At 48.6% G+C, this 12958-nt stretch overlaps 5 protein-coding genes across 5 annotated transcripts; 3 read left to right on the plus strand and 2 right to left on the minus strand.

The window, feature by feature from the left end:
• Positions 1 to 393: 393 nt before the first annotated feature.
• Positions 394 to 2314, minus strand: K460DRAFT_360786 (uncharacterized protein). The gene is made up of 3 exons (XM_040932335.1): positions 2216 to 2314; positions 1405 to 2023; positions 394 to 1158 (listed from the first exon to the last, which is right to left on the minus strand). Exons 1-3 carry the CDS (start codon positions 2263 to 2265, stop codon positions 880 to 882), a joined length of 948 nt encoding a protein of 315 aa, XP_040792500.1. The 5' UTR covers positions 2266 to 2314; the 3' UTR covers positions 394 to 879.
• Positions 2315 to 2463: 149 nt separating this feature from the next.
• Positions 2464 to 3257, plus strand: K460DRAFT_273469 (protein methyltransferase; the record flags this gene model as incomplete). The annotated part of the gene is made up of 4 exons (XM_040927881.1): positions 2464 to 2542; positions 2609 to 2735; positions 2923 to 3101; positions 3154 to 3257. 4 exons carry the CDS (start codon positions 2464 to 2466, stop codon positions 3255 to 3257), a joined length of 489 nt encoding a protein of 162 aa, XP_040792501.1.
• Positions 3169 to 5174, minus strand: K460DRAFT_360791 (uncharacterized protein; the record flags this gene model as incomplete). The annotated part of the gene is made up of 8 exons (XM_040932336.1): positions 3169 to 3570; positions 3623 to 3808; positions 3858 to 4071; positions 4120 to 4355; positions 4404 to 4682; positions 4734 to 4758; positions 4811 to 4892; positions 4956 to 5174. Coding segments are annotated over 8 exons (1439 nt in total), but the record flags the coding sequence as incomplete, so codon positions are not given.
• Positions 5175 to 5516: 342 nt separating this feature from the next.
• Positions 5517 to 6014, plus strand: K460DRAFT_272350 (ribosomal protein 60S; the record flags this gene model as incomplete). Its single annotated transcript, XM_040927791.1, has 4 exons — positions 5517 to 5585; positions 5634 to 5711; positions 5765 to 5906; positions 5968 to 6014. 4 exons carry the CDS (start codon positions 5517 to 5519, stop codon positions 6012 to 6014), a joined length of 336 nt encoding a protein of 111 aa, XP_040792503.1.
• Positions 6015 to 8402: 2388 nt separating this feature from the next.
• On the plus strand, positions 8403 to 9122 carry K460DRAFT_275235 (uncharacterized protein; the record flags this gene model as incomplete). Its single annotated transcript, XM_040928022.1, has 1 exon — positions 8403 to 9122. The coding sequence occupies one exon, from the start codon at positions 8403 to 8405 to the stop codon at positions 9120 to 9122; it is 720 nt and encodes a 239-aa protein (XP_040792504.1).
• Positions 9123 to 12958: the final 3836 nt, after the last annotated feature.

Here is a 12958-nt window from a genome sequence, read left to right on the forward strand (position 1 = left end):
AAATATTAATTATTATTTTTAATAGTATATATAATTATATATAGTTATAATTTTAGTAAAATTTTAATAAAAGCTAGCTATTTACTTATTTTAGCTACTTATTATATATTTATATTAGTATAAAACTATAATTTAAGTACTATATTTAACATTTTAATATAATATTAATATAGTAAAATTTATATATTTTAATATTTTATTAAAAAGTTTTTTTTTTTTTAAATTACTAAATAGTATTAATTAGTAATTACTATTTAGTAATTACTAAATTTTTTTTTTAGTAATTACTATTTAGTAATTACTAAATTTTTTTTTTAGTAATTACTAGGTACTATACCTAATTAGGCTTTACTAAATAGTAATTACTAAATTACTAAGTAATTACTTAGTAAACACCCATCCATGGCTTGTTCGGTCGCTTCACCCTGTCGATGAACCTAGAGGTGGGGGTCACCCCTCCTCCACATTCCGGCCAGCGGCCTATACTGTGTCGCAGGTACCCATGTACTACTGTACGACATCCGCTTTGAAAGTCAATCCGAGATTAACCAGGCAATCTCCCGCAGAGCCCCAGCCCTTCTTTCCCTAACATCTCTGCGGTGCTTCACGATCGTGTCATTTTGCACTGTCGTACCCGCATCGATCTACACCATCAATCAGGTTTTGGTGAGCCACACGCTCATCTGGCGTGTTCACCAAGCCTGTCACACTCCGGAGTAGTTTCCGGAACACGGACGCGCGGCTGATTGGACTTGCTGGGACCACCACCTTACGTGTCGTGAGCTAGAGGCGAGCGTGCGTGCCGTGAGTTTGTGAGGATTAAACAATCTCTGCTCTTGGGTGGCTGGACCGCGCAAAATTAATCGCAATGCGACTTGTTCATTGCCGCGCCGTCAGCCAGCCGGTACTCAAAGACCCACGATCACCCAATGCACTTCGCCATTGGATGGCGAGTTGTCCCAGCACCCTTTTGTTGTCTCCCGGAGCCGTTCCGTCAACCCCTTCCTCCATGTTAGATTCCTGATTCAGCAGGAAAGCCACCTGGATAACATCGCGAGGACTCAATATGGGATTATTATGTTGATGTGATCCTAGTGGATTCATGTCCCAGTTTAGGGATGTCGATTTTAAAGGAGGTTTCGGGTTAACATTGACGGCCTATTTCGTGTTAGCCAGGATCTGAGAGTTTCCGAGTACATGGCTGGTGGTTGGTTGGTTGTCTGGGAGCGACGGAACGCCGTCCCGGAATGTAGAGATGCTGCACAATCGAAATCTACGATTAGGCTAGCGCTGATGTGAAGCGGGTGAGGGAATCTAGGGAAAGCGAGGCTGTAGCATGGGTTCGTCTGAGATAAATGGAGGAAAACAGCGGTAAACCATGGCTCTGCCAAGCCATTTACGTACCTCGAGACAGACTGCAGCTTCGCCCATGTTCTCCAGTTGAGCTTCCAGAAGGTACCTCGATGGTCCGTCTTTCTGGCTTACCTCCCCAGCTTTTGTCCTAACACTGAGCAATTGCTGCGCGACAAACTGATAAAGCTTGCGGAACGTCCGCACTCGTCCACTTGCGGCCTTGCCTTCTCCTAGAGCTGTCTCCGTATACGTGACAGTAACTGCAAGGACATGGTTTCCCTCCTCCTTAAGTTCAAACCTTAAGATGCGTTGTAACGACTCGCCCGGTCCTGGCGAAACTGTATTATCGCCATCATCCAACGAACCAGCAAGGTCCAACGGTGAGCCTGTAGGGTTCGAAGGGGTTTGCATATCGCCCTGTATCCTCACCCCGCTGACTACCTTTGTAGTATCTAAAGTATCGAGCTCATTGTTTGCGCAGAGTGTGCAACTGAACGTCTCGCCCACGTAAGCGGAGCCAAACGCTTCGGGGAGGTTGAGCACGGGGCTGAGGATGAATTTGTCCTCTGTGCCATTTTGCGAGGGGTAGGCGAGGGAGGCTTTGGGGGAGATTCCGAGGTTGGTCGGGTTTGGGAGCGGATACTGCGTCGCGAGAGATGGACGGGATAGCCTAGAGATGCAATGAGCTCGTGTTCATGCCGATAGTAGTTATGACAACGAATAACGTAATCATGGCCATCCGAAGTAGACTATTTCCGAAGCCCGATTGTCCTCCGTAAAGCTCTATGAAGCTCTGTATACATACTCAGGTGGATGCGGGTATAGGGCTCAACAGCTTTGTGAGACTAATGAGCTAACTTACCGCAGAACCTTCAAACTCACCGAATGCGGTGCCTTGAGTGAGTCGCCCATGTGAGGTTGATTCCGCAGGTGAGCCAAACTCAGTCTCCAGTTGAAGTCCGAGTGAAAGGTGATGGTGCTGGGAGCGAGCTTGAGCTTCGTGTGGGGCATCATTGGTCCGTGCGCTGGACCCTTGATAGACACAAAACTCGGTCTCCAGCCGAAGACCACCATATTGCGTCCGGGGTCTGAAGCTTTGGTACATTCATCATGGGTATTGTTGTGGAGAAAACGGATATTCCGCTACAGCGTTGTCCCGATCTGGTGATCAAGAGCGATACTCCAAAAGGTTCGATTACTCGTCTTCACACACAAGTTTTACACGTCGAGACAAGGCACTAAGGACATGATTTAGGTCGTGGCGTATTCGCAACAAAAGACATACCGGCGGGGGCCGTAATAGATGTCTGCCCTGCTTTAGTCTTAGGGTCGGAAGAGAATAAGACCCATATTGAACATACCTCACTTTACCACTACACATAGTACGTCCAAGTTCCGTCTTGTGCATTTGTCCGAGTTTCTCTTCATAGATAGATCCGAGGTGTTCTCCTATGTCTGGTCGATTTTGGTGGAAAGACCAGGGCTCTTCAGCCCTGACGAGGGTACAACAGCCGTGTTGCCATGCCCGGGAAGCTTATCGGATGTATGGAGAACCTAATTCATTCGTAGCAACTGGCCCGTCGTAGACTCGAACGGCAAGACTAAGGTTGCGCAAGCTGTCATATTTGGCCTCGGCTCTATGTTCAACCACTCGACACAAGAGCAAAACGTAGGATGGGTGCGAGATACTAGTCGCTTGTTCATTACCTACCAAGCGCTTCGAGACATACCCGCGGGCGAGGAGTTGTGTAAGTAGCAAAAGGCACTGGGATACGCTTGAAAAACTGCTAACCACCGAAGGCATATCATATGGGAGCCATCTAACCTTTAAGGACGCTGATAAGCCGCCTCCTACCCCACCGGAAGAGGAAATTGAGCTACTATGGATGATACAGCCATATTAAAAGGTAAATGTGAATATGAGTACTGTTGAAAGGACAGTGCAACTAAACGAAGAAGCCTCCAGAGCCAGAATGTACGCCGAATCTAATAGCGCTATCGTGTCAAGTTGCGAAAAAGCTATGCGGTGACGGACTCGTTGGGGGGCTCGCTTTGAGGTGTCGCATCTGCTGAGCTGCTTTCCTCTGCGTCGTTTCTCAGATCGTATGCAAGCTCGAAACAGTCCTCGAGGAGTTGTGTCACGCGGCCTTGCCCATCAGGGATCTCGTCGCCGACCATGAACTTGCCGTCGACGCGCATGTTGTCAATGGAATTCAACTACAGTATGGTCAGCAGGGAAGAGACTATGGCGATATCCTGGGTTGCAAACCTTCATGCTGTATGGGTAAAGTTCTCTCGGTGAAGAAACACCACCCAGATTCTTCACTTCCTGCAAGCATTTTCGCAGAGTAGTTAGTTGGTTGTAGATTGGTAGCAGCGCTTCAGAAACTGGTTCAGAGGTTAGGAGCAACTGATAGATGAGAGAGTAGTTCTTTCGGAGCAAGTAGAGTAATGTCTGCATGAACGTTAGCCCTGCAACATGTGCATGAATTGTGCGTGCTTACTCTCTGCTCGTATATCTCCGAAGGTCGCCCTAGAGCATCGATAAAGTTGCCGTCAATCCGCGCTTCATCAACACGATCGAGTTGACGCTGGAAGTCCCAGAGATCTGTCTCACGCAGAGACCATGCTTGCGTAAGGGTGAGCTTCTCGAGCTTGTTTCGAATGGCAAGGAGCTTGTCATATGTATCCTGGAAAGCAGGTGATATCCGGCCTTGTCTATTTTCAGGTCAGCTAGCAGCTTTAATTTCGCAGGGGTGAACTAACTTTAGCTTGATCAAAGCGACCCAGAGTAGGTTTCGTCGCAACAGCGTCCCAATAAGTGTCTTCGCTTCAGGCGCCGGCTCGGGATGCGCGGCAACGAGTTGCACCTTGTCCACCATCTCCGCCAGCTTCTCTTCTGTGCTTCCAGTCGTCTCATATGCATAGATGCCATATTCCTTGAGTTCTTCTTGAAGCCGCTTGAGCTCAATTTCGTATTCATTGACTTCATCGAGGGGAAACTGGAGAACAGTCAGCATTTGGCCAAAAGGCAGTAGGCAGAATTTTACCTTTGATCTGGTGTTGCAGCCAGCCAGACATCTCAATACAGATACTAACCTTTCCCACTTTGGCTTCAGCTCGGGAGTGAGTCCAGAAAGATTGAGCTTCAGCTCGGACAAGGTTTCTTCGCATACTTGAATGCGAGCATCAAGAAGAGTGAGTAAATGTGGGGTATGCTCGTCTCGACTTCGTTCGACATAGCGGTGGCAGTCTTGCAGGTTCTTGTCGAGGGCTTCCAAGTCTTTTGGCGAGTAGAATGTTGCTTCCTTCAGATGATCCAGGAGACGCTGCGGTGTGTTTAGTGTTGTATCAGAGTGACTTCAAAGAATCGTATTTACCTTAATTGTCGAAATGTATGAATATCTAAGTCAACGATATCAGCGCATGCACATTGGGGAAGATGGTTGAAACATACACGGCTGGTGGCTCATGATTCTTGCCTACTGTCAAATATGCAAGTGAGATAAGCTGGAAGCAGTCGTCAAGCATATAATCGACTGTTATCAGGATCGGTGGGTTAGCGACGTTGGCCTCCGGCAAGAGCTGATAACGTGACATACCCTTGTTCTGCTCGAGGCGCTTCGTCACTCGGATTTCGTTCAGAATCTTCACTTGTTCGATGACCTGGTCATATAGACTGAGAATATCTTGGCTTTTGAAGTAAGTTGATCGGTCCCGTTTTAACAATTGGAGCTGAGTCCGTATCATTTCCAGCTTGTCGAGAATCGGCTGTTCCTTCGGGTCCAACGGGATGCGCGGAAGGGGAGAGTCCGTCATGGTGGGCCGCAGACGTTGACTGTTGACAATTCCGTGGATCTTTTGGCGGCAATGGGATGACTTCGCGTGTGGTAGAGGCCTGCAGGAGTGAGATTTTGCGGCTTTGCCGGTAGTCGTATGAGCAAGCCGAGATATAGCGGGGAAGTGTTCGGACGTCACTTGGGAGGGGCAGTTGCGACCGGGAGCACGCTAGGCTGGATATAGATTAGCGGGTTTGCCTTCGCACACGACGCTGCCATTCGCTCGCTTAGTATTCTGGAGCCACGACCGTAATTCGAATTGCTTGTCAATCGCGAACTCTCCCACCTCGACTCACGACCATATCACGATCCACGAACGTCGCAATGTCTACCTCCGAGCTTGCAACCTCTTACGCCGCTCTCATCCTCGCCGATGACGGCGTCGATATCACTGTATGACTTCTGAGTGCAATCTGCGGGCACAATCACTGACCTCACCAGGCCGACAAGCTCCAGTCTCTCATCAAGGCCGCAAAGATCGAGGAGGTCGAGCCCATCTGGACAACCCTTTTCGCTAAGGTGCGCACGCTCGAGATCTCTGGGACACGGAACAATTTCTGATATGTGAATAGGCTCTTGAGGGCAAGGATGTCAAGGACCTGCTTCTGAACGTCGGCTCAGGCGGCGGCGCTGCCGCTGCTCCTGGTGCTGGTGCTGGCGGTGCCGCCGCTGCTGGCGGTGACGCCGCACCCGCAGAGGAGGAGAAGGAAGAGGGTACGTTCACCGCAACAGCTACCACGGTTCAGCAAAGAGCGGATACTAACCCCCACCACAGAGAAGGAGGAGTCAGACGACGACATGGGCTTCGGTCTCTTCGACTAAGCATCTTCTTTCGTTCCTTTCTTCGACATTTGCCCTCGGGGTTGCAACACGGATCAGCGGCATATTCCCAATGCTGGGGTAGAAATAGTCACGACCATTTCGTGACACGGCTTGCATACGGGCCCTCCTGGAAACCCAATGACGGCGTCATGAGATATGTTAGGTCGGCGGGTCAATGAAATACTTCGAAAAGCGTAATTCTGGGAGCGCACTGTGATGCCCTAAAACTCCCCGTACACACGTACACAGTCCAGCATGTTAACTTCCACGACTGCATCGCCATCTTGGGGTACCAGGCATCATATCTACTTACCTGAGCACACTCTTAATTCTTGGCAACCGTTCAATTCATGCCTACCTTGTTTTAACCCTACTGGGTGATGGTGAGCTGCGGAAGAAACGAAAATCTCGAACTGATGACGGTTCAGCTTCGAGCCCTTACCGACATGGGAAGAAGTCTACCACATTCTGTCTACCTCTTTGATCCAATACGTTCCTGACCGCATCACTGTGTCTTTACTGAACCTTGAATGGCATAGCAATCTTTCAAATCACCGAGGTCACCTTCGTGAACAACCCCACTACAGTAAGGATGGTGGACTCGGTTTGATTCTTCTCACTTCGCCCCAGTCAACATACCGGGCACTTCTTTCATGACTGATTCAAGCGACTATAGGCTGGTCTCGAAGAGCTCGAACATACTGAACGACACACTATCCAGCTTGTCTTGCTCCTACGCCTAGAAGCTAGAAAGCTAACCAAAGGCGTAGGCAATTGCCCCGAAGAGGAAGCGGTAAATCTTGAAACCTCTATCGTTCGCTAATCATACCTCGTTGACCACCTCGTTGACCACCTCGTCCCGTGCTTCATCCCGGGCCTCGACTCAACTGGTGATTGTCGTCACCGTAATCCTTTGCTCCCGATGAAAGCAAATGGGTTGGATGGAGCGGCGTAGATGCGTGGTGTGCATGAGATACGAAGAAGAAATACGACTCAAGTGTAAGTTGGTAGATAGATGCTCACTGATAAACTTTAAGTAAATAGAGGCGCTTGCCACATGACAGACGAAGGGATTAGTGTCCTGCTTGTTGTTGTGGCTGTTATGCGCTCGTTCATCTTGCTAGGCTGACACCTACTCATACCAGTCTCGTCGCTTTGGTGTAAACACGGGCTCCCTAGCATTATATTTACTGTGCTGCTTGCAAATACATATTATTCTTTTAAGGACATGCTTACAAATGTAACTTGTTGCTTTGAACTATTGGTTCATACAGTTTCAGGCTTTTGGTATATACATCAACCCGAATCAACTCCATAGCGTCCATTTTTCGTCGTTGTCCTCCATATCACACAAGTGAAGTGTTTGTTTCCAATTGATTGACTATCGAATACTCAGTCTCTCTCATTGGGTCCCATACTCCCAGTATACCTCGCTAGCATTCATGATTAACGTGCTCGTGTGAGAACATTCTAGCAAGAGCCCTTTTTGCTCTTTTCGGCCATGTGTCATCTTTCCTAGTTCTTGCCGCCACTCATGGTGCTCCACTCTCCCGCAATTTCCCCATATCGGATCAAGATCCATCTAAGCACATTGCTACTGCCTCGAACGAAGAAAATTATTGGTTAGTCCTTTCGCGAGATCTAAACAGCGCAACAGGACCACGGTACTTCCTACTCATTGAAAACAGCTTTTCTGGCAGCGCCTGGAAGGGGTACTACTTGAGCCTGGACATGGTTCAGAGAGTAATCATGCTCTTTGTTTGATTATGTCCGAGCGCATGTACTTCTGGGGCACCAATGCGATGAGGTTTAACTATGACTTTCGTCACTATTTCCAATATTTAGGCTTGGCACAGGTCTCTGTGCACTTCTAGCGGAAGCATGTGGTATGTGAGATATGGTCCTTCTCGTGCCGTGATGAAACCTTCTCAATATATGCAATATTGAATGTGCTAAGCTCTTGGTTGTGTTTACCAGAACATCATATTGTCCAATGGTGGGCTGTGTTTATGGCCTATTAGAGTAAGATGTTGTCAGAAATTTGGCATCGGAAAAGGGTTTAACTTGCTCAGTCGTAAGATTTGTGTTGAGACAGGATCTGCGGTACCAATCAGAATCACTATGTTAGGTTAATCGCAATAATATTGAACGCAAATCCTGGATCTATGTTGGTTTGAGTTGGAGCCACTGATTGCATTGCACTTACAGATGATATACAACCTGTTAAAAAGGGCATGGTGCCTTTTAGAAGCAAGAACATCATTCATCCATCTTCTATCTCTTCTGGTTCTAGGGAATTTTAGCTGTACAGCTTTAATACCACCTTACTCTTAATCTCTCGTCGAATACTATATCTTCTTCGACATGGCTACTTCCATCTCTGGTCCTATGGGCTATTTCGCTCTCAATACCGCCGCCACTTCGAAGAAGTCAACTCTTGGTGGAGGCCTGAAAGGGTGGAAGCCGATCACTCCTCCTCCAACTCCACCCTCGGCTTCTCCAACCAGCACCCCTCCCAGGTCTCCACTCCCCTGGCGACGCTACTCTTCATCACCATCTTCAGGTGAATCCCAGGCTCCCTGGGCACAAAGCAGAAACTGGCGGACCGGCGCTCCGCTACAGCCCAGTAAGGTAACGTCGTTACCAAAGTACGATGACAACCTGCCCGGTAACGTCGTATTCCTGCCTGTCCAGTTGCCTCCCTCCGGCTCTATTATTTATGAGAAGTTGGGTGGCGACGAGAACGAGAACCCATGGGGTCACCCAGCGGTGATTACCGGCATGTTTTTGGACGACGACGGCAAGGAGTGCGTGTACATTCGGCTATGCACCAGTTTTGGTAGCCAGAGAGTTGAGGATCACAGGAAGCCCGAGCATTGGAAGTTCTTTGTTCTTGCCGACAACATGGAGGACATAAGGCCACATCCTCATACTCGGCTTGCAACGCTCGAACCCGGCTCCGGCAAGTTTCCTAAGCGTACCTATGTCAATATCGGGCGTAACGCAGAGTACTCTATCGAGTTCGCGCACCTCGAGAAGTGGGGTCAGACGCCGGTGAAGTTTGATGCTGAGTCTACTCAGTTGATCGCCAAAAATAGACCCTATTGAGCAGCAATCCTCAACACCCTCGACAACGCCAATTGCTACTGACAGCTCATGGCGAAAAGTCTCTGGCACCTATATTTCGACGATACCAAACGCCACCGATAGCATATGTCTGAAAGTGCCTGGTACTCAAAGCTCATCATGACGCGACCATTCTTTGGAGTCTGCTGGTAGAGAGTGATGGTAGTGCGTCGCATCACAGCTATACCACCGCTGGCAATATGCCTGAAGGTCCCTAGCTCTTATTTCCTGACTATGCCGAAAGCCAATGGCGTAAGCCAGAAGGTCCCCGGTAGTTACTTCTATCTCGGCTATACCACCGCTGGCAATATGCCTGAAGGTCCCTAGCTCTTATCTCCTTTCCTGACTATGCCGAAAGCCAATAGCGTAAGCTAGAAGGTCCCCGGTAGTCGCTTCTATCACGGCCATGCCACCGCTGGCGACATGCCTGAAGGTCTCTGGCTCTTTGAAACACCGTGCGAGTCTGCATAAATGCAGCACCTATCCAATAATGAGGAGGAATGTTGGTTAGATCAAGTCAAATATTCAAGAGTTATCTTACAAGCGATTATGACTTGCAGAAAACTTTCAAGTTAGAGTGCAAGCGTAGAGGTTTGAGCGTGACGTTGGCTGAAAGGCGAAGCGCGATTACGTCACCTCGCGCCAACTCCGGTTCCGCCTAACCTCCGTTCATTTGCCTAAGAACTACTTCCACGACATTGTGCATTCTTCAATATCGGACGATACGACAAGGCCAGACCGAGAATCCTCCCGTCTGCTCGAAGCTATCAGCCACTATATACTGATTTTCGAGCTACGCGATATATCAAGGATTTCCTGTTAGCTATGCTTCTGCTACGCTCAAGGTGGATACACCTTCCTAGAAGAGGATATTCTTTATCTATAATCATACCAAGAGCTATAAGAGCAGGGCAGCTTGGCAGATCCCATCCTGATATCTGTATTCCATTATATAGCTTTTATCCTGCTCTACAGCATCGTGGAGTTCAATGTTTTCTTTTCTTGTTGCTGACGTGGATGCCACCAAAGTCGCTGGGGTGATTTGACGGCAGTCACGGCGAGGCTAAGGAGACGTACTGATATTCACTTGTAAACTAGCTATCGATTCTCCTAGGACCCCGAAGGTTTCATTCTTTAATCACTAGTCCATAACTTATAGAAGGATCCGCCATATCGGGCTTTCACGTACTAGAGGACGAAATAGTTCAGTTTATAGATAACCAATGACAGGTCTTTCACAGCGCCTCTGTCATACAGCTTCTAATCTAGTATACTAGTATACTCTCAAACTCACGCTGGACTTTCGCCTGTGTGATCTTTTGGCCATTCCGATCCTTTCAACCATATATTATCATCTCATAGTCGCCGACTCGATAAAGCGTCGCCAAGCTACAGCTCAAAAAGATATATCATGGCTAACGTACAAAAGCGCATCAACCGCTACTATCCCAAAATATCAAACTTAGGGTCGCAGATATCAGTCAGGTCATACGACTTGGGCCGTCAAGAGTGAGCTATGGAGCAGAAGACCCACCGTAAGGCCTATCAACATCACCACCCATCACCAAGCGCGAGAGTGTGCGGACAAAACACACACTTCTCAGAGGATAGGTGGTCATATCTAGCATCTCGGGCTCATCGCATCCACACACAATACTGTGGATACCTGGGCTCTCTCTCGCGTCGCCTACACACCCTCCGTGCGACCCGACCCAGTATTCTCGTAGGCAGTCACAAGATTCACTTATCTCAGGCAAAGTACACTACGTGTCCACGGTCGACATATCCCCTACTCTACTTTCATGGACATAAACGCCAGGATGGCTTCTTTGAGCACCCGGTGCCGTCATTGGCATAGAGCTAGATATCGCGTACTTCTACGCGCTGACGAAGGCACGATACACAAGGGTCTCAGCATCTTGAAACTAGCAGGAGGGACAATGTCTAGGTAGACCCAACGATCTCTAGAAGATATGGAAGCCGATCAGAACCGGTACATATACAAACCTTTCTCACGCAACATATGCCCCTTGCAGCCCGGCACAGGGGTCATGCTACCTAACGACCCTTTCACGGAACCTGTGATAGCTCAACTAAGGCGTAGGTGCTCTGGAAATCCTCCTAACGACCCTCGATCATCTACTCAAGGTGCACTGGTCTTGATTTCGGAAAATATATACCTCGATTACCATTCCTGCGCATCAAGAAGGTGGACGGTAATGTTTAGTTTAACCCAGCCGATGAACGGAACTCACGGCAATATTGTCTGGAAATCTCTAAATATTGTAAGATGGGAACATGTCGTTACGCCTGTTGTGCTGTTGGAGCCCGATTCGCCCAAAATGCGTGAGCCTTTGTACATCGAGGTATGTGTGCGGGCGACAATGGGTAGCCTGGAGCATTGTACGTGGTGCTGGCCTCCTGTGAAGATTCGGGCAGCACTCCGTGAAACTCTTGCGTAAGTACATGCGGATGATCGTTATGTTAAAGGCGGGGACTTTGGAGGAGCCTTTATCAGGGTCGCATTCTTCCTCAAGGACGTCCTCAGTCTTGCATCGGCCTATACAGCTTGGCAGGAATATGGATACAGATGCTCAGTCTTCCATTGGCGGAATTACATATATACAAGCGGGTTCGCCTGCTTCCGCAGCTAACTCTGCACCGTGGACACCAGTGTCTTGGAAGTGCTTATCCTTTGTATACACGACCGCATACGCCCTTCAATCCATGTTTTCCAGTTCCTCGGGATACAGTCAGCTGGTTTGAGACGGATTGGGGTTTGGAGACGAAGCAGTTGACTTTGAAGCGAAGAGAGCAAAGTTGCAATTAACTCGAGTATTTTAGTAACGACTAGTTCGAGAACAGCACGCATTGTATCATAATGCTTACATGTAACACTGGTGCAAGGAGGCTGTGAAATCGTAATTTAATGAAAGGGCCTTCAATGGTGTCTCATCTTAATTATGCATGCGTGATCCGAGTGTATCAGTCTAGAGGGCATTTCAACACACGTGATCTCTTGAGCGTTGACACGAGGCTTCGCAATGACAATCCATACTTCATGTCACAGTGCCTGGACCTATGTAGACTGTGAAACACCTCTACTTGGTAGGGCGGTATTATCATGCCTAAAAAAGGCTCTGGAGATGCAACGTGAACGAAGTGGGGCCCTTTGGATCTCCTTAAGTGATTAGTGATACCTCCATAAGCCTGAGCCGATGCCCAGTGGCGTAGAGTGGCTGAACTGTTCAGAAGCTCTGTCTTGCGAGGCTCGGGGATAGACTGACAATACTACACCAAGGAGGGTATGTGTATTGCACCCTTACAAGAGTGCCCATTGCCTTGTGCTGCTGTTGCAGCCACTGATAAACTTGCTGCTGAGGCTTGACTGTGATTTTGATAGACCTTTCCCACACTCACCACTAACGCGACTGACCCACGTACCGCATACACCTCGCCGCCGCCACCACGGCCCCATTACAGCTTTCTATATGGGCCTATTGGCTGCCTACCGCCGCCTTCAATGCCTTCGTATCGATATTTGAGGCCACGGACCTCTTGCCTGACAAGTGTGAGTAGGATGATGCGGACAATCAGAATCATACGCCTGAAAAGCGTACTTTCTTACGTGAGCAAATGACATGAGACCTGCGAGGCAGACGCCAATAAGCAAATATCATTTTCCTCGTACGTGTGCAGATGCAGGCGCCGTACTTCAGACCCGAAGCCACCGACCTCGACCGACCTCGACCGACCTCAACAGGCCACCCTCGATATGCACCAAGGCACACGGGATGCATACCTAGATCCGAGAAGCC

This window comes from Cucurbitaria berberidis (assembly GCF_010015615.1).
Source record: "Cucurbitaria berberidis CBS 394.84 unplaced genomic scaffold K460scaffold_1, whole genome shotgun sequence".
Taxonomy (NCBI): domain Eukaryota; kingdom Fungi; phylum Ascomycota; class Dothideomycetes; order Pleosporales; family Cucurbitariaceae; genus Cucurbitaria; species Cucurbitaria berberidis.

What these genes read in the sequence shown, in the direction of transcription:
- K460DRAFT_360786 (XM_040932335.1), bottom strand. Translation starts at nt 2,265, where the DNA reads ATGGGCGACTCACTCAAGGCACCGCATTCGGTGAGTTTGAAGGTTCTG. An exon ending in GTGAGTTTGAAGGTTCTGCG is followed by an intron (nt 2,024 to 2,215) that starts GTAAGTTAGCTC and finishes TTGCATCTCTAG; the next exon opens with GCTATCCCGTCCATCTCTCG. An exon ending in AAGCTGCAGTCTGTCTCGAG is followed by an intron (nt 1,159 to 1,404) that starts GTACGTAAATGG and finishes AACACGAAATAG; the next exon opens with GCCGTCAATGTTAACCCGAA.